Consider the following 20,187-nt stretch of genomic DNA (forward strand, 5'->3'; position numbering starts at 1 on the left):
TTTACGTAACATAATTTATTATTGAATTATAAAAGTTATTTCATCCTAATTTCAAAGTAACGGAATTTATTATTAATTTATAGAAGCTATTTCATCCTAATTATTAATTTACAAAAGCTATTTTATCTTATTTTTTACGTAACAGAATTTATTATTGAATTATAAAAGTTATTTCATCCTAATTTCAAAGTAACGGAATTTATTATTAATTCATAAAAGCTATTTCATCCTACTTTTAACGTAAAAGGAATTTATTTTAAATTATGAAAGCCATTTCATCCTAATTTTAACGTAACGGAATTTATTATAAATTTATAAGAGTCATTTCATCCTAATTTTAACGTATGCAGAAGAAATAGAGACCATTTCAGTAAGGGTTTAACTAGTACTATCTGTGTACCTGTGGGACCGCAGCGGCATGTGGACTGATTCCAGGAGCTCCACTGTGTCACCTCACAGTCCACGGGGCAGTCCACATAGCACCACTTCTCAGATGCTGATGGCTTGCTCTCTCCTGTCGCCTCGCAGTACCTGAGAAGTAAAACAGCACTCCCCTGAATGGAATTTACTACTATAGCACAGTGAGTATCTTATTTCCAAGCTCTGAGATATGTGCTTACCAGACTGCAGCTAATGCCATTCATATACAAAAATGCACTTTTTCAGTGCTTTTGAAAGGTTGTATTTTTAGTAAGAACTGTAAATAAACATTTGAACATATACGTCTAATTTATTCTATTTCAATTTCAATGTTTACTACGTTAAACTGTAATACAGATATAAAACTGTTACTATAAATATAGAGTAAAGAATTTATGTCAGGAATCTTCAATTATCTTTGAATTGCCATTTTCAAAATGTGTTATTGTACAGTTCAGATACAGACTTGAGGACAGACATTTCTAAATTAAATGTAAGTAGCTACGTAGCAAAATATTATAACCGACAACTTAATATGTGAAAGATATAAATAATTTTTATCTTCACACATGCTATTCATATTTTATAGACAATATGGAAACAATAGACCTACTTCATTGTAGGTCAGTATTATTGGAAACCGAATTTGCTCCAATGATAGAAAAAACTACAGATCAGAAGAGCGCACATTCAATTCTGGGTGAAGATGGAATTTTTCATCTCGTCAAACTTCTAGAACGGCTCTAGGGTTTACTCAGTCTCCTCCAAATTAAGGGCGTATTTTTCCCGGGTGTAAAGATGGCCTCAACATAGTGCTCACAACATCGCTCTCTTGTGGTGCCAACACTCAGAAAGCATAGGAACTCTACTTCCTTGTCTCCTGAACATTCCAACAGAATGTACAGGAATACTTTACTCTATATTTTACTTCATTATAAGTTTTCAATTCATTTTAAACCATCGGATAAGCCAGTGATAAAATAATAATAAATTATAAATCAATTTTTACATAAGATTTACAATGTGTATGATGGAGTTATATAAATTAAAGTACATTGTATTACACATAAATGGCCATAATACATAAAATTCATAGAAATCATGTTAAAACATATAAAGTACCTTCAAGTGAGCATAGATTTGTTCAGTTATGGTAATTACGACGTACACTTTGACTTTTAAAATTAATATGGATATAAATTCGCATTAATTTAGTATAATATAATATTGTATAATTGTATTGCTATTTTGCCAGCTTGTATTGACGTTAAATATGCAAGTAAATATGTGTAGTTAAAAAAATCCAAGCTACATGGCATAACACTGTGGTATACATTTTAACAACTTTGATTAATATATTTATAGATGTTACGATGTATATAACTCAAGTTTGTATGTCACATTGTAATAGAAAGTATCGTTATTGATAATAATAATGGAAAATATGAGTCAAAATACTTGGTGAACCCAAATGTACATTCATGCAATTTTAAAATTTTTACATGATATCAAATAGACCTATTAGGCCTACTTGTCTAAAGATGCCGTTTTAGGTGAAAACGTTAACAATAAATGAAGGGTTCAGAGCCATAGTGGGCCAAGCGCCATTTATTAAAAACGGAGAAAGCAAGGGTTAAAGTTAAGTAACTACCACAATTTAATGAAGATTGAGATATCATTGAGTTTTAATGTGCATACTTTATATTACTTGCTATATGTTTCCATTGAATTACGCCAATAACTTCATTTTAACCTTTGTTTTCTATTGTTTTAGTAAATGGCGCTTGGCCCACTATGGTTCTGAACCCTTCAAATGTACCGGTATTTAATGCAAACTGTTTATAAGATTACATTAATTGTCATATGTCATTAAGACTGATTTATAACTGATTATTATTTTAACAATAACATTACCGTAGAAGAGGGTAAAGTCGATCAAAATTTTGCAATTTTTTAATGATATTGAGGTTATGCAATGGAAAATAGCATTTTGTCGTCATATCCTTCACTTATGAAGAGACGTTACAAAAATTGAATTACAATCTATAAAAAACTGTTTTTTATTTGACTTGTGATCGAAGTTACCTGCTTAAATAGGGTAAAGTCGATGACCGTTGAATTTTTAGTTTAAGATCGATTTTAAAATATTGCGGAGTAAATTCGATCACTGTTTATGTTTTTAAAAAACAAATTAAGTGTATTACATATATTTTATTTGTTATAAGGGGTGTAAAAACAATAATAATCTTTAATATATGCCTATAGCATTATATAGTGTATCTTTTGTTACTGTGATCGTACTATTCGATACAATTAGGCCTATAGGTCTCCACTGTACAATCGTGACTATGATTGCCAACTTATAAAACATAAAAACACCTTTTAATACTTCACATACCAACAAACAAAGATTTAAGAATTCAAAATTTACATTGAAATACCACCTTTCAATTATAATCTAAAATGCAATTCAACATTGCTTAGGTTTATATCAGATGTTATTTGAAATCTTCCTCTCCTCATGTCACTTTAGAAACTACGTTGTTCCCATAGTCAGGAACAGAGGGGTGTACAAAATATGTTCCTTTGTCAGTGCTCCTCTTACGCAAGAAATTCACCATAATTTCGTCTTCCTCTTTCCCCACTATCCCATCAATATAAGCTATACTATGACACTTTACTGTTTATAAGTGTTAGTTGGAGGTATTTCGGTGAACAATTTATTCTTCCTGCTGGTCCTATCTGTTTCGGGTAGGTCGATGGCTTGATCGACTTAACCCTACAAAGGTACAAGTTTTCTTAAAATAATAAGTTTCAATACTAACATTTACGAACTGCAAAACTATTATTTCAGGATACAATCTCAACGAGAAGTACTTACGTATACTTCCTGTCTCCTTTCACTGCTGACTATAATTTAGAGTTTGTAAGACTTTGTTTTCATTTAAGAGAAAAAGTTGAAAATAACAATTTTCACTTCAACGGTAATTACACAGTGTTCCCATTGTTGGCATTCGCAGGCTTTTTGTTGTCCCTCTCGCTTACATTTACAATGTAAGGCAATGAAGTCAGCATAACAAAATTTTAACAAGTAACTGAGGAAATATATAATTTTCAATAAAAATCGCAAATGATCGATTTTACACCCACTGATTGACTTTACCCACTTCTACGGTACTTCATTATAATCATCTCTAGGAAGGAGAGATTTTCCACGGGATGCATATTGGCCCATACCACCTCGAATTCAGTACTGGCTGAACTGTGCGAGTACACTGTACAGGACTTACTAACCTGTCTGCAACTGGTCTCCCATCACTTCGCTCACAGAACACTGCTTTAGATTGCACACCTTCCCCGCAGGGACTGCCTCCCAGGGGTAAGCACGACCCCAACTCTGTGTGACGCCAGCTATAGCTGAAACACGTGGCGTTTAGATGGCATGGCTCGGCTTCAATCAGTGCTGGACAGTTGGACCTTGCGTCGCTGCTGTGAGGGACGTCGCTGTGACTGTTGGAAGGACTGCGAAGCACAGAGCGTGTTCTTTGTCGCTCCCTGCTGGGATCACAAGGCTACCAAAAAAAAAAATGCTGATAATATTTTACAGTGGAAAATCACACGAAACTAAATATTATTTTTACAGAATATTTTATTGTATCAAAAGCGGCTATGTACCAGCACCAATAAACTACATATGGGCTATGTTCTAGTTTCTCTGCAAGCAGTTTGTAAAAATTGCAATAAATGGAAAAGGTTGCATGTTCAGCAACTTATTGCAGCCATAAGGGGCTGTGTTCTGTCCATGTTTTGCAGTATCCATTGGATAAAGTGGCTGGTGGTGGCTGTGAATTTGCATCTAGACAAAAGAGGCTATCAGGTTCTCTTAGACGAAAGCAGAAGAAGTTGAACGTTACAGGAAAGGATTATGCGTTTGTTAATAAGACTTAGGCTGACCAGACATCCCCGATTTCCGGGGAAAGTCCCCAGTTTTGAGTTGCTGTCCCCGGGGAGCAAATGTCCCCGAAAATTAATTTTGTCCCCAGAAATTTTTATTTCGTTTCAATAACATTTTACACGTAAATATTTAAGTATCGTGATGAAACTACTCTGATTCATGCACATTTCTGAATGGATCTCAGTATAAGACAGAAGAACCAGCGAGCATAGTATGAGATATTCTGCAGTCTTTGAGAAGAACATAGCATCTTCGTCTTCATTTGCGTTGCGCGGAACTGCACTAGAACTGCGTCCATTTTTAAGTAGTTAAAAATGAGGAGTTTTCTGACAAATCTAAAAGTTAAAAGTGGTATGATGTTTTTGAACATTAAAAAAAATCCATTCCATTTGAAAATCTTTTAATCATGTGTCTCTCAGTCAGTAATTCATCAGTTTAAAAACTTTTCTCCACAATGAACTCAATCTGGACTGATGGAAAGCCAATAATGAAAATTGAAACAGTTAAAGCTTTGTTACGAGTGAAAACAAAAATTTCATTTCTGGTGTGAAGTACTTAATGTGAAGCTGCAACGTTTCTCACAAGAAATTTCCTAGCCTCTCTTTTCTACGGACAAGTACTGTACTGACATGCAAAGGTGTGTGATTGAACTGTGACATAAAACGTAGTAATAGAAAGACTGATAAGATGTATTTGCATCACAGAAAAAATGAGACCGCCAGAGAAGGCATTAAATATGATAGTACTCCGTCACAAATGCCTGGTAATGATACCTGCCCGATTAATATTGTTATGCAGGAAGTTTTATTTGTGCCATCACTCAGCCATGGTGAAATATTGTACCAGCAACAGTCTCATGCTACAACTTGTGTGTACCATGGCTGATACCATATGTGCAAGTTGCATGAGGAAGTAGCTGATTGTGGGGGGAAATGAGATTGGATCGTGTTTGTTGCAGCTACTCAATAAAGGTGTAACACACAAAAAATAATATAACAGTTCTGTGCACACCAGAATAAGAACAGAAATATAATAAGCGTACTGATTGTTTTGTATCAGTTGGTCTGTTTCATACTATCGACTTGAGGTTTGTGGTGAGTGGTCACAGTTTTTTAGCATGCTACCACGATTTTGTCGGAGGAGAGAAGAGAAAAACGTAATGAATGATCTCAAGAAAACTGTGAAGTTTTCAAGACCCTCACAACCATTTCAAATAGTTCAATTGGAGGAAATTGACTTCTTCAACATACAAGAAATAGCAGACCTATTCATCAGTACAACCGAAACTAAAAATATCACAGACATCATGGATATGAGCGACATCAGAAAACCAAGTGTGATACCCATAAAAAAGACACATTCTGATACCGAAGATTTGAGATGCGCCTCTACTTTGAAGGAAGGAGTGAACATAATATATTAAAAGGATCTTGTTGCAGGAACAGAGATATGTGAATGACGTCAGTGCTGAGAAAAAGAAGGCTTACTGGCAATGCTCCCTTGTTTGGGGGAACAATACCACAATTCCTAAAGAACTTCATTTGTTCTTGGGGTGTACTATAAGCAGTAACATGAGCTGTTGCCAGGAAGTCTAAAGGATGATAGCAAAGACAAAGGAAGCTTTTAATAGAAAATAGAGCATCTTCTGCGGACTTCTGGAAAAAGAACTAAGGAAGAGACTAGTCAAGTGCTTTGTATGAAATATGAAATTTTATGGGGCAGAAACATGTACATTACGACAAAGTGAAGAGAAGCGACTAGAAGCATTTGAAATGTGGATATGGAGAATAATGAAGCGTGTGAAATGGACAAACAGAATCAGAAATGAAGCTGTGTTGGAAAGAGTGAGTGACAAAAGAATGAAACTGAAACTGAGCAGAAGAGCAAAAGGAATTAGTTGGGTCACTGGCTGAGAAACTGCCTACTGAAAGATGCACTAGAGGGAATGGTGAATGGGAGAAGATTTCGGGGCAGAAGAAGATATCAAATAATAGACGACATTAAGATAATGAATCATATGCGGAGACTAAGAGGAAAGCAGAAAATAGAAAAGATTGAAGAATGCTGAGTTTGCAGTGAAAGACCTGCCCTTTGGCAGAAAACTATGAATGAATGGATTTTAATGCCACAGTTTAAGTCGAGCATGTCCAGTGGATCTTTGTACTACTCTCTGTTCTAATTATTTGTATCCAGTTTTGAAAGTTTACTTTTGCCCTGAGATTTACAGTTTTATGGTTGTAAAGAGTCTCTCAGCTACATTATTTTTCAATTTGTTGAAGAATTATGTGAATATATTAACAGTTGGTAGGAGTCTGCTGCTTGTCTTAAACTTTAAGAATCGTTCAGTTGTTGTCTATAATAACTATGAGACTGGATTTACATACATTACTTACTGGTTTTTAAGGAACCCGAAGGTTCATTACCGCCCTCACATAAGCCCGCCATTGGTCCCTATCCTGAGCAAGATTAATCCAGTCTCTATCATCATATCCCACCTCCCTCAAATCCATTTTAATATTATCTTCCCATCTACGTCTCGGCCTCTCGAAAGGTCTTTTTCCCTCCGGCCTTCTAACTAACACTCTATATGCATTTCTGGATTCGCCCATACGTGCTACATGCCCTGCCCATCTCAAGCGTCTGGATTAAATGTTCCTAATTATGTCAGGTGAAGAATACAATGCGTGCAGTTCTGTGTTGTGTAATTTTCTCCATTCTCCTGTAACTTCATCCCTCTTAGCCCCAAATATTTTCCCAAGAACCTTATTCTCAAACACCCTTAACCTATGTTCCTCTCTAAAAGTGAGAGTCCAAGTTTCACAACCATAAAGAACAACCGGTAAAATAACCATTTTATAAATTCTAACTTTCAGATTTTTTGACATCAGACTAGATGACAAAAGCTTCTCCATCGAATAATAACAGGCATTTCCCATATTTATTCTGTGTTTAATTTCGTCCCGAGTATCATTTATATTTGTTACTGTTGCTCCCAGGTATTTGAATTTTCCCACCTCTTCGAAAGATAAATTTCCAATTTTTATCCATTTTGAATCTTGCGTACACCACTTTTAACACTTGAATATAATTAATTGATTAACTAGTGGACTTACTCGTGTTAATTATGTAAGATTTGTTCGGCTTACAGCTGTTTCAGTGCTTCACGCACCATCCTCAGAGCCTACTAGATCACGGCGTCATCTCGAACTTCTCTGCCTGTTAAGTGAGTGTGTTTTATTGTTGAAAGGTGTTGAAGAGTGGAGTCGAATATTGTGTGTGTCAACTAGTACGCAAATACAGGTCAGCTCGCATCAAGACTATCAAAGCCTCACACAACATCCGATTTAATCACATATGTTTAAACCAGCAGATCACACCAAATTACGCACAAATACACATAAAAACACATAGATCAATTTCAGTACACACACACTATTCGACTCCACTCTTCAACACCTTTCAACAATAAAACACACCCACTTAACAGGCAGAAAAGTTCGAGATGACGCCGTGATCTAGTAGGCTCTGAGGATGGTGCGTGAAGCACTGAAACAGCTGTAAGCCGAACAAATCTTACATAATTAACACGAGTAAGTCCACTAGTTAATCAATTAACCAATTTTTATATTTCCATTCGTACAATATTCTCGTCACGAGACATAATCATATACTTTGTCTTTTCGGGATTTACTTCCAAATCTATCTCTTTACTTGCTTCAAGTAAAATTTCCGTATTTTCTCTAATCGCTTGTGGATTTTCTCCTAACATATTCACGTCATCCGCATAGACAAGCAGCTGATGTAACCCGTTCAATTCCAAACCCTGTCTGTTATCCTGGACTTTCCTAATGGCATACTCTAGAGCAAAGTTAAAAAGAAGAGGTGGTAGAGGATTTACTGTCATTATAAATCTAAAAGTAGTACGATGACTCAAATGGTAGTGATGAAATATATTACATTACCATTTACATCCTAGTACGTCTACCATTATTAACACGTAATAAGCTTTTACCAAAGTCAGGATGTCGATGTCGAAGTTGGAGTTGGAAGCTTTAATGTACAGATTCACAGCCCTTAATATTACTCCACACTGAGCTGTACGAACCTGTGGACAGTCAGACCAATCCGACCACGGTCCTAAGACGCAGTCCCCAGGGCATGCTACATGGCAAGCATTAAGGTCTGGCGGCTGGCCCACAGAATCGCAGTACACGTCAGCAACTTCATTTGGGATCCCTGTGCCTTCGTCTATGTGCATACACCTAAAAGAAAATCAGATTATTTAATTTATATCCTTAATTAATATTGAAGTTTCGTTGCAGTAATTAAAGTGAAATTCTGTGTAAAACATATCGTGGAAACCATCACCATTAAGATCAGAGGTCTGCATCGGACGTTTTCGTTCGAGCGCCAAGTAGTTCATAGCATAATCCGATAGGTAGCACACATGCGTGATGGGTAAAATTGTCACGAACGATAAATCCTCGAACGGTGTAAGCCGAGCGTTAGACATTCATTATTCTTACATTGATGAACTGTGTAGTAACATCATAGATGTTTATCATTTCAAACCTTTGCAGTGTTTAACTAACCTCTCGATAGTACAACTACAAAACTTGCCTTAAAATGTAATATAAATGTTGTAGGTAAATGTTTTTTTTTTTTTTTTTCCCCACCCAGGAGTGATTTTGTTTTTGCCACATCTGTTAGATGTTATTGGATGTAAATGTAATTATTATAAACGGAGAACACAATCACGACAATGCAATAACCATATCAAGTTTTCTAGTAATAATAATAATCTCTAATAATTAGTGTATCAATCTTTGCGTCTGTAACAGTTGTGCAACATGATTATTCGTTTTATTATATTTTCTGTGACGTTATCTCTGTACTAATATTGTTATTAATCTGCTGCTATATCAACAATATTTTGTAAAACGTTTCTACATTGTGGCAGTATATAGGCGGAACACTATGTGTGGGCCTGTCATATTATATACTGGGTGTTCAGTTCAAAGTGTGTCATGGCTCGCTGTATGCCGTCACGTGGCTAGTCGATGAGCCTACAGAATTCAATCTTCCTACACTTCCGCAGAGGTGTATTACTTATCTGCCAGAGAAGTTGCCTAGCAAGTTCGGCGTTCATTCTGAAGAGTACTTACCGATACGTACGGTAACGCCGGTAGTGGCAGGAATGTGAACTGTTTCGAAACATGTACTGAGGTGAGTTTTTTCTTACTGTCGAGATAAGGGGAGAGGGTTAAGACGATTACTTACGTATTTGTTGACATTAACTTCGACGGTCAACATGGACACGGAGCATTTGATTTGTATTGTGTAATGTTGTCGTACGCAACCGATGACAACAAATACCCTGCGTACGACTTGCACGCGCAAAACACAGTTCGAAAGAGGTTATGATAGCACACAGACAGTGCAGACCGCCATCTGTTGCTACGACGTTAAAGTTTTACCGTACACGTTCTCAAGTTCAGATTGAACGCCTTGATTAATAGGCAACTTCTCTGACACAAAAGCTGAAACTCGCTTCAAATCGCTGACTCATCAACAGTGACGTCATAACACACGTTGAAATGAACACTCAGTATGTGGTAAATCAAATATTGAATAATTATTAATTAGAAATAATAACTGTATATCGAAGTTTTTCATACTATTTTATTTATAACTTCATGTTCCTGTTTTGGTACGTTCCATTAGACTGTTCCATTAAGCGTTTGTCATAAACGCAGAAAATAAAGCCTTATTTTTACCATGTGAGCAAAACATATATATATATATATATATATATATATAATCTGTCGCCTTCCATACAAGATAAGACATGTCGGTGAGATGACCTTGTACTGTGCTTCTATTTATTACGAGCGTATCACGACCGATCTTACCTCACTCGAGGGTGCGACATTCGACCGAGTTCAAACGAGCGATTTAACTCCGATGCAGCACTCTGATTAAGATGGAAATAGAAGAAAGAGCCCTAATACAGTATGAAAAGTAAATCAAATTACCACACGGCAATTGGGACCAACAGAAGCCAGCAACCAGACTGAAGACCACTGATTTTGACGGAGAACTAGAATCTATTCATTCACTTCAAAATTTACTATGTTGAATCAATAAATTCCAGAACGCAGTAATACTATCCGACTCCAAAAGAGCAATTCTTACAGTAGCAGCTAGAGTCGTGCATAACTGATTATGGAGTGTCTCAGTGTACGGTTCAACGAATATTCCAGTTGTTTCTCACTCTTTGTGAGTGGACGACAAAGGCAGACCACATTGAGCCGTGCAGGAATTCCAAAAGTCCTTGAAAGGACGCAATAATCATCGTGTAGGCTTACCATTTAATTAATAATTCTTTCCCTCTCACCGCATTCAATCAATCAATCAACCAATCAATAAATCGATCAATCAATCAATCAATCAATCAACCAATCAATCAATCAATCAATCAAAGATCCATCGACTCATGGATTCATTCATTCATCGATTCATTGATTCATTCATCCATGAATTTATTGATTATTTATTGAATGATTCATTAATTCACTGAATGGTCATTCATTAATTGATTGATTCATTCATTGATTCATTAGTTTATTCATTCATTGATTTACTGATTCATCCAGGTATTACAGTTGGGTATCGTCAAGAGTAACAATATGCATGGTCAAAGTACAAGCATTAGAGCTTGAGAGTACTTTTCTTTTTGTTAATAACATTCTGCCTTAAAACGTGATTTATTAATGAAATAATAATGCATCTGCTTAGAGTAATTAAAAGTCGTTAGATATTAACAACTACTGTTTTGTAGGTATGCATTTTGAGTTTAAAGTGTAAATGTTACACTAGAATGTAGGGATATACTTACTTGTTCTTCTATTTAGTAAGTAATTGTAATTTATTCTATTTGTGAATTTTTTTACACACCAGATTTCATGTTATGCATTAGACTTACTTCCTTTATTGTTATGGTGTCCATTTGTGCATTTACATAATTGGTATGAAGATTAGTGTATTAAAATGTCCAATCAATTGTATGCCCGTATCAAGCAAATACATTTTTTAAATTACACATAGTAAATTTCCTTCGATTGTTACTCTGTTTGTGTGCTCAGAAAAGTCGGTAATCTGTCTAACCCGGAAAACATTAGGAGTCACCGGTTGAAGTTTGAACTGAGACTTTTTAAGTTATTTTTCCGTTGTTCTAATTAAAATGGCATGTATTAATAATCTTATCGATGAGTATTGTCAATTGGAAAACACTTTATTGCAGAATCCCCGTAGGCCTAAGTGCATATTTTAAAAAACAATTTTTAGAAGCGGAAAAAAATTTTTACAACAGCGTAGTAGTGTTTAAAAAGTGATTCTTTTAAATCTGTTAGTGTTTAGCACTTAAAAAAAAAAAGATCCTGACGAAGTTGTGTAATTTTTATTGATTTTCTCAATTTATAAATAGGCCTAAGCAAAAACGTACAGAATGCGTTAAAAATGAAATAAAAAGCAAAGGAGTATAGAAATTAAATACGAAATAAAATAAATAACAAAATGACGCATACAACCTCACCTGACTTGACGGTACTGGTCACCAGTGCCACAGCCCCTGTTTCTGTCGGCAGCAATGAGCTGGCACTCGCTCCAGCCACTTGCCACCCAGCGGAAGGCCTCGCATGGCTGGCTGCATACCTTGTGCTCCACTAATTCGCCGCACGGTCTCCCACCATTCAGAGAGGAATGAACAACCTGCGTGTTGTGACCCAAAAACAACGTTAAATGCCTGTGTAAATCACGAAATAATTAAATGCAAAAGAGAAGTGAGTTCACAATGGGACACCACACATTTTTTTTAATAATGATGCCACATCCTGCCTTTTCACTTCTCAGGAGGCACTACACAGACAGCAAACCATAAAGAAGTTCAAAATGTGCATATTCTTTAAAATATTGATACTGATTAATTTTGACATTTGACATGTGATTTGTCTAGTTGTTTATATTTTCCTATGAAGTAAAAAAGAATATATTTTGTTACAATATAAATTTTGGTAATTTCATTTGTTGTGATCAATGTTTTTGTAAACACCCCACCTGCCGTGTTCTGTTATGCAGGCCTGGACCACAGATAGCACTGCAGTCACCCCAAGCGGACCATTCACTGAGTCGACAGTCACTTGGACAAGGGATCAAACAGGGCTCTTCTTCGAGTCCCGTCTGACCACCACACAAGCTGCAAAGGAACAACATTGCGACCATTAATTATTATTGACATAAAACATTACAGTTATTTTCCAGTGCATATTAAATAAAAGTAGCAGGAGTGTTAGTCTTATGAACAGTAGCAAGTTATAAGCTTTTAAACGAGACATGAAATGAAGTTCCAAGACGAGAATTAAACAGGTCTACTGACAACCTAACCACTATAAAAGAGAGAGAGAGAGAGTGGGAGAGAGAGAGAGAGGGAGGGAGGGGGAGAGAGAGAGAGAAAATAAGTTCGACATTCTATAGTTCGACTGCTTACGTGGGAGAATTAGACACGCCCCTATACGGGCACTAAGAAATGGGTTTGCCATTTGAATGAGAATTGGTTCTGTATCTTGTAGTGATATTTGTGTTAAAGGAAAACAATATTTTATTGATTGGGACATCCATATTTGATCACTGATTTTAAATTAATGAACTCTTCTTTTTCTGTTTGAGAATTGTGCTGTTTCTGAGACGGAACTGTCGAAACCCGCTGTGGTACTAGAAGCGCATACACAAGTCTCGGGGCGGGCAGGAAATGCAAGTACAGTACTGTATTCGTTGATGGATAACCAATAAGAATTTGTATTCATTTCACCTGCCACACCCACTACCCTTATTGGACTGAACTTTCAATTCTGTTCAGTCGAACTTAGGAGAGTTCACTGTCTATCTTAAAGAACATGCAGTAAAAATGTCAGCTTCCTAGCATGAAATACGTGCAACCTTTAGTAATGTGACTGCAGAGAAGTGGGTTTGGGGAAGTACGGGAAAATGAGTTGAAAAGTTTGCATGCATTTTAAACGTAATGAGCACAGCTGTTTTAAAGATGGCGTAATTAATGACACAACCGCCGTAGGGTTCTAAAACTTTGTCAAAGGAGGCATCATAGCTTCATTTTATACAAGAAACGAAAAATTTGATTTTTGGCAAAAAATTATCAAATTTTCATCTATTTTCCCCCTTAAAAATAATATCTTACAAATGGTAAATATAAATAAAGTCAGCAGAAGCATAGAGTTGGGAACTATTCTGGTGGAGTTGAAGTCTATGAAAATGTATACCTAATCCATAGCCCTGTTAACAATGCACTCACCTGGGTTCCATGAGGTTTCCTTCCGTGTCCACGCACTCGGTGCGCCTGTACCTCGCCCCTGCACCACAGACGCCGTGAGCGATGCGTCCATTAGCTGCTACTGACGTCGATACGCCCTCACCCTCCAAGATGCAGTCTGACCAGGGACCAGTAGGTTGTCGGGAGTAGCGGGCACAGGGGCAGGGCTGCGTCTCCACGAGGGGGAATAAGGCTGGATCTTTGCAAGGAGCCCGCGACCCTGACAGCCCTGCACATTGAGCATAGTTAGCTGAATAATTGAGATTACAAATAATAATAATAATAATAATAATAATAATAATAATAATAATAATAATAACAATAATAGATCCCTGATTGAGGTTCTGTCTGATATGTAAATCTATTACCAGGCAGTATATTTCACTTGACGATATGTGTCAGAGGAAGAACAATTGTTTGTATACATCTGAGGTCTGATTAGTGCAATATGTAGCTAATCGGCGATGTATGTAATGGAGGGGGAACGGAACTGGCCACCCTATCCCATTATCTCCTGGCCTATTGCCCCATAAGTGGTGCCATGTTGGCATCACTTGTCGGGTTCAGACCTATCTTCGTACAGTTGATAAACAACAACAATAATAATGGTAAAGAATGGGTAGAACGGAGAAAAATTCTCTCCGGCACCGGGATTCGAACCGGGGTTTTCATCTCTACGTGCTGACGCTTAATCCACTAAGCCACGCTGGATTCAAATTCCGATGACGGAATTGAATCCTTCTCAGTTTAAGTTCTGCCTCTCTGTTCACCTTTGGTGGCCTACCCTCATATACTGTGTCATAGAAAATGTGACAGTGGCACAATGTCCAACACTATGTACAAAGGTGCACTCATTACGAGTGACTAAGTGGCCGGGGTCCGACGGAACAAGGCACCGTCTCGAATCACAAAGTGGTTACTTACGCTTATATTACTATGTTGTACCGAAATACAGATGATATCTCCGTGGGTAGATCAGTCATTTAGCCAATTCAACAACTCAGTAAATGACTGAGTTAGATGATCAGATATTAATTAGGTAGGTAATCATTCGATGATTATAAATTATTGGTCCAATTGATTCATTAGGGAATTTATTGATTTGTTATTTAATGCCAGCTATTTATAAATTCTGTAGTTTGTGAAATAAATATAATGGAATTTTACTAGTCCGAACTAATTGGGACGGGGGCCTGTTCGGATTATCCAAAGTTTCGGATTAAGCTGGGGATAGGAATGGAAGCAAATAAACCACGCTTTATCCCCTTCCCACTCTTCACTCTTCACTGTCTACTGGGTGTTCATTTCAAAGTGTGTCATGACGTCACTGTTGTGAGTCAGCGATTTGAAGCGAGTTTCATCTTTTATGTCAGAGAAGTTGCCTATTAATTAAGGCGTTCAATCTGAACTTGAGAACATTTACGGTATAACTTGAATGTCGTAGCAACAGATGGCGGTCTGTACGGTCTGTGTGCTACCATAACCTATTTCGAACTGTGTTTTACGCGTGCAAGTCGTACGCAGGGTATTTGTTATCATCGATTGCGTACGGCAACATTCCACAATACAAATCAAATGCTCCGTGTCCATGTTGACCGTCGAAGTTAATGTCAACAAATACGTACCTGTTTCCAAACAGTTCACATTCCTGCCACTATTCGGCGTTACCGTACGTATCGGTAAGTACTCTTCAGAATGAACGCCGTACTTGCGAGGCAACTTCTCTGACATACAGGTAATACGCCTCTGCGGATGTGTAGGAAGATTGAATTCTCTAGGCTCATCGGCTAGCCACATGACGGCATACAGCGAGCCATGACACATTTTGAACTGAACACCCAGTAGTGCTTTGTTCACGAAGGTTTATGGAGTATTCGCAGGATATTGCCGCTTCGTTAAGATAATCTGCTCTTGTTCAGAAGCTGACAGATTATCACTGCAGTACAGAAAACAATAGCTACAGTAGAGCGTCTCGTTTAGACACAGTGAAAACATAAAGAAAGTGCAGGTAGTGTGTGGGAGAGGACGAGCCGTACGATAAACACGAGGGATGCACAAGGTTTTAGTTACAACATTTATGGCGAGCATTAATTGAAATTATAATTTATTTCCGAAAACACACAAAACAAAAGAACACAAATTGCATAACGTTATCATATACATAGTTTAACAACCAAGTAATTGTAACGTTGAAATAATTCAATATAACAAATCAAATTTTGCTACTTATATGATGTTGCTTTCAAGTAGTATTTTTTACTGTCATGAATTTCAATCTCTTTATGACTAACATAATATCACAGTCTACTGTGGCCGAATTAACAAAACTACAGTATATTGGTCTGAAGTGACAACACTATTTCCTAAACATAATTACAGTACTGTAGTTATGTTAATTCGGCCATAGAAGACGGTGATATTATGTTAGTCATACAGAGATTGAAATTCATTACCGTAAAAATGCTGCTTGAAAGCAACATCATGTAAGTAGCAAAATTTTATCTGTTATATTCAATTATTTCAACGTTATAATTGCTTGATTGTTAAAATGCGTATATAATAACGTTATGCAATTTGTGTTCTTTTGTTTTGTGTGTTTTTGGAAAATATAATTTTAATTAATTCTCCGCCATAAATGTTGTAACTAAAACCTTGTGCATCCCTCGTGTATATCGTACGGCTCGTCCTCCCTCCACACGTTACCTGCACTTTGTTTACGTTTTCACTGTGCCTAAACGAGACGCTCTACTGTAGTTCTTTCACTAGTGACAAATTAAGTTTACTGTAGACCTATAATTATACATTTTTAGTTCCTAAATACTGTAGTATTAAACTGATTTTCAGTTCAAATACAATTTTTTTTCTCCTCTTCTCTCCGTCTCTTTTCTTTTATTGGTATGTGCGGATAATCCAGAATATCGGATTAGCGAAGTTCGGACTAGCAGGATTCTACTATATTTAATCAATTGTGGATCAACCCCAAGGTCAGCGCAAGTGAAGATCAGTTAATAAGAATGTCACAGGCCGTTGGTAGTCCGGGGTGCTCGAAAGGAAGTGCTACAATATGGAGGAGTCGTGCGAGACCAAGCGATGAAGTAGAAGCAGGTGACGAACATTTAATAAGAGGTAAAATGACAAATAGAAACTTTAACAGAAATAAATTAAATTCAGTCAAGTATATAGATACTGAACGAAACTACCTACTAAGAGGTAGGCATTAGCAAAGATTAAATTTTCCTAAAATTAGAAAAGCTAATTATTAATTAATAAGATAAGAAGACAGGTTTTGGAAATAAGATAGAATAATGTCAAGAGAATTAATGAAGTTATTAATGTATTCCGATAGCTGTATTAATTAGTTAATGTTCAAAAGATAATTGACTTTATAAATTGGTAAACTACTATATTTTAAATTCAATAAGAATTCATATATAATAAATTCATTAGCAATGAATTCGAAAATGAGTGCGTGCGATACAATGATGAAACTGATTATGATTATGTAAGCAACTTGTCAAGTGTGTGTTTAAACAGGTATGCGGTAGTCTTCATAGAAGTTACGCAAACGATTCTGCTGACAAGAAAATATTGCAAGAGTAAAGATTACCCTACATATTGAATGTACCGATTCAGCTATTTCAGGTTAATGACTTTACAGTATGTCGACATCTGCTCACCTATTTGAAATAATAAGTTATTACGTAAAAGAAGACCTAAAATTTAAACATAAATATTGGATAAATAGAGCAACAGGAAAGATTGATGTACACTTGTTTATTGTAGAGTTAAAAAAATTTGAAAAAAGTAATATGTAAATAAGCTTTAAGGTCTTTTTTTGTTTTAAATAAACGCGCTTGGTTGAAACTTGCACTGAAACTAGACGTAATTGCAAGTTAAAGCCAACATAAATTGAAAAAGATATAGCTATGATGGAAAATGAGGTATTAAATGTATATTTATTGCGTATAATTGCTATTCGTGTACCTATATATTAATTGTAATTTATTAAGTTTATGTACTTTTTGTGAACCATTATTAATAAATATCCATATCCATAGGCCTACTATATTTAATCAATGACTGGTATGAGCTACTCACCAATAAGCTGTCTGCTGCGGGTGCGCGTAGTGCAAGCCTGTGTACAAGAGGTCCACTCCGTCCACTGCGACAGCACGCAGGGCCACTGGCAGTCCACAAAGCAGGGCTCCGATTGGCCAGGTGCCGTCCCATTGCTGCGTTCCAGGCACAGACTGGGCTCCACCTTCACGCTGCGGTGGTTCTTGTAACACCACACGGCTGAAGCACAAGGAATCGCGAAGTTTGATGAAAAATTAATCCCTTACCGCAGCCGTGGCGAAAATGTAATCGTGCGTCGAGCCACTGTGTAACCTGCAACGTGCATAGCACCTATGGAGGGAGGCGGGCACCCGAAGGGGAAGTGAAGCAACTGTCTGACTTATTAACGGATTTTCATTTTCCTTACGTCAAGCACTTAAATATAATTTTATACAGTATAAGGTTACGAACTAATGTTTAGTACGTGTAACGAAGAAAGAAATGAATAAGAAAATATAAGACACATCACAACCTAAAATTAACTCCCTTCAGAATGTCTCTGCGACAGAGTTTCAAAATCAGGAATTATGTCACTTGCTGCCAGTCGTAGTTGATTACGAAGGTATTTGTCTGTCAGTTGTGATCTAAATTTGGTTTTTTACTGTTTTTATTGTTGAAAATAATTTTTCACAAACGTAAGTTGCAGCGAATATGGTTTCAACGGAGCAAGCGAAAGAACGAAGCTTCGGATATTTATTTTTTGACAAAGATTTGAAAAGTTCAACATTTGCCAAGTCCTTACAATCATCTAGCTTTCTTCTAACATCACATTGTAAGTAAATCTTTGAGTTTAAATTGAAGATCTAACCGCATTATTCGTACATCTGCTGAAAAAGGATCGATGTACAGAGATGATGATGATGATGATGATGATGATGATAATAATAATAATAATAACAATAACACTTAACCTTTTAATCTTTCATGAGTGACATGTACAGTAGTATAATGGAATTTTATGTTTTACAACCGTTTCCTCGTAATACTTGTGAACAAATCATACATTTAATATTCTCATCATATTGGCAAAAAAAAAAAAAAAAAAAAAAAAAAAAATGCGTCCTCCCCTCCTACTTGAAACTTTCGTTTTTGTAGAGATACATGGTTTCGAGAGAGAGACACTGCGACGATACGGCACTCGCAGGTCAGAGACAAATACAAATGGAACGGAGTTTGACTCCAGTGAGTGAGAGGGTGGGTGTTAGGGATGGTAGGAAGCAAGAGAAAAGCACAGCTATCATTGCGAGCCACAATGTGCCCCCGAGTCGCATTTTAGCCACGGCTGCCTTACCGCATGGGACAGTCTTGCACACACCGCTTTAATATTCAAATAACTTAAGTAGTTCTTTCTTTCTCAACTAATGTCACATATGGTCAAATCCAGTTATTGACAGTGTACCATATGTGTCCCAGTATGCAGTTTGAAATATTATCCTATGCTTATATTATAAATTATATGAATTCTGTCCCAGAATGCGGTAAGGGGTTAACAGAAAAAATGACTGGTTTCTTCTACTATATTGCAACTGGTTTTTGCCGTGGGTACATCACACCAGTAGGTGAGTCACTGAACCTACAATAAAACCACACCAAGTACATATGACTAATCCTGTACAGCATCTCATTCTTAAATATTGCAGTACTGTATTATTAATAACCTTTTTATCACATTGCACAATGGGCCAGAACCTCAATCTAGCTGGAAAAAAAATTAATAGTCACTAAAGTTGGTGTTTCTATTCTGTGAACATTAACAAGATGTCTGCAATTAATATTTGAGGAGAAAAATTCGCTCCGGCGCCGGGGATCGAATCCTGGTCCTTGGTTCTACGTACCAAGCGCTCTGACCATTGAGCTACGCCGAATTCAATCCACAGCACCGGATCGAACCCTCTTCCTTCAATGTTTCCCTTTGTGGCCTGACTCCAAGTTAGGCGTATATTATGTTGACGTAGCCTATATGTCCGATGTCAACTGCCATTATACTAGGAGCGCACTCAGCTGAGTGACTTGTTTGACCGGGATTCCGCAGTTACGTGCACAGGAATCTGTACAAATATATGCACTGTGGATTGAATTCGGCGTAGCTCAGTGGTAAGAGCGTTTGGTACGTAGAGCTAAGGACCCGGGTTCGATCCCCGGCGCCGGCGCCGGCGCCGGAGCGAATTTTTCTCCTCAAATGTTAATTGTCAATATCACAGATATTATTCTGTAGGATAAATTAATAAATCTATAATAAGATGTCTGCACTTCATAAATCAGCAATACAGAAAGGGACTTGGAAAGACTGTGTTCTCAGCTCCACAACACCCTG

General features: G+C 36.9%; 1 protein-coding gene across 7 annotated transcripts in view; it reads right to left on the reverse strand.

Annotated features, from left to right (window-relative positions):
* Positions 1-20,187, reverse strand: part of LOC138715019 (thrombospondin type-1 domain-containing protein 7B-like) — a 776,776-nt gene that overhangs the window by 73,721 nt on the left and 682,868 nt on the right. For all 7 annotated transcript variants that reach the window (XM_069847417.1, XM_069847416.1, XM_069847411.1 and 4 more), the window contains 7 exons: positions 17,856-18,053; positions 13,740-13,986; positions 12,491-12,629; positions 11,970-12,145; positions 8,481-8,637; positions 3,715-3,992; positions 401-531 (listed from right to left, as the gene is read on the reverse strand). In XM_069847417.1, the coding sequence (XP_069703518.1) occupies positions 401-531; positions 3,715-3,992; positions 8,481-8,637; positions 11,970-12,145; positions 12,491-12,629; positions 13,740-13,986; positions 17,856-18,053 (1,326 nt within the window). The remainder of the gene's footprint in view (positions 1-400; positions 532-3,714; positions 3,993-8,480; positions 8,638-11,969; positions 12,146-12,490; positions 12,630-13,739; positions 13,987-17,855; positions 18,054-20,187) is intronic.

The sequence above is a fragment of the Periplaneta americana genome, chromosome 15 (genome assembly GCF_040183065.1).
Source record: "Periplaneta americana isolate PAMFEO1 chromosome 15, P.americana_PAMFEO1_priV1, whole genome shotgun sequence".
Taxonomy (NCBI): domain Eukaryota; kingdom Metazoa; phylum Arthropoda; class Insecta; order Blattodea; family Blattidae; genus Periplaneta; species Periplaneta americana.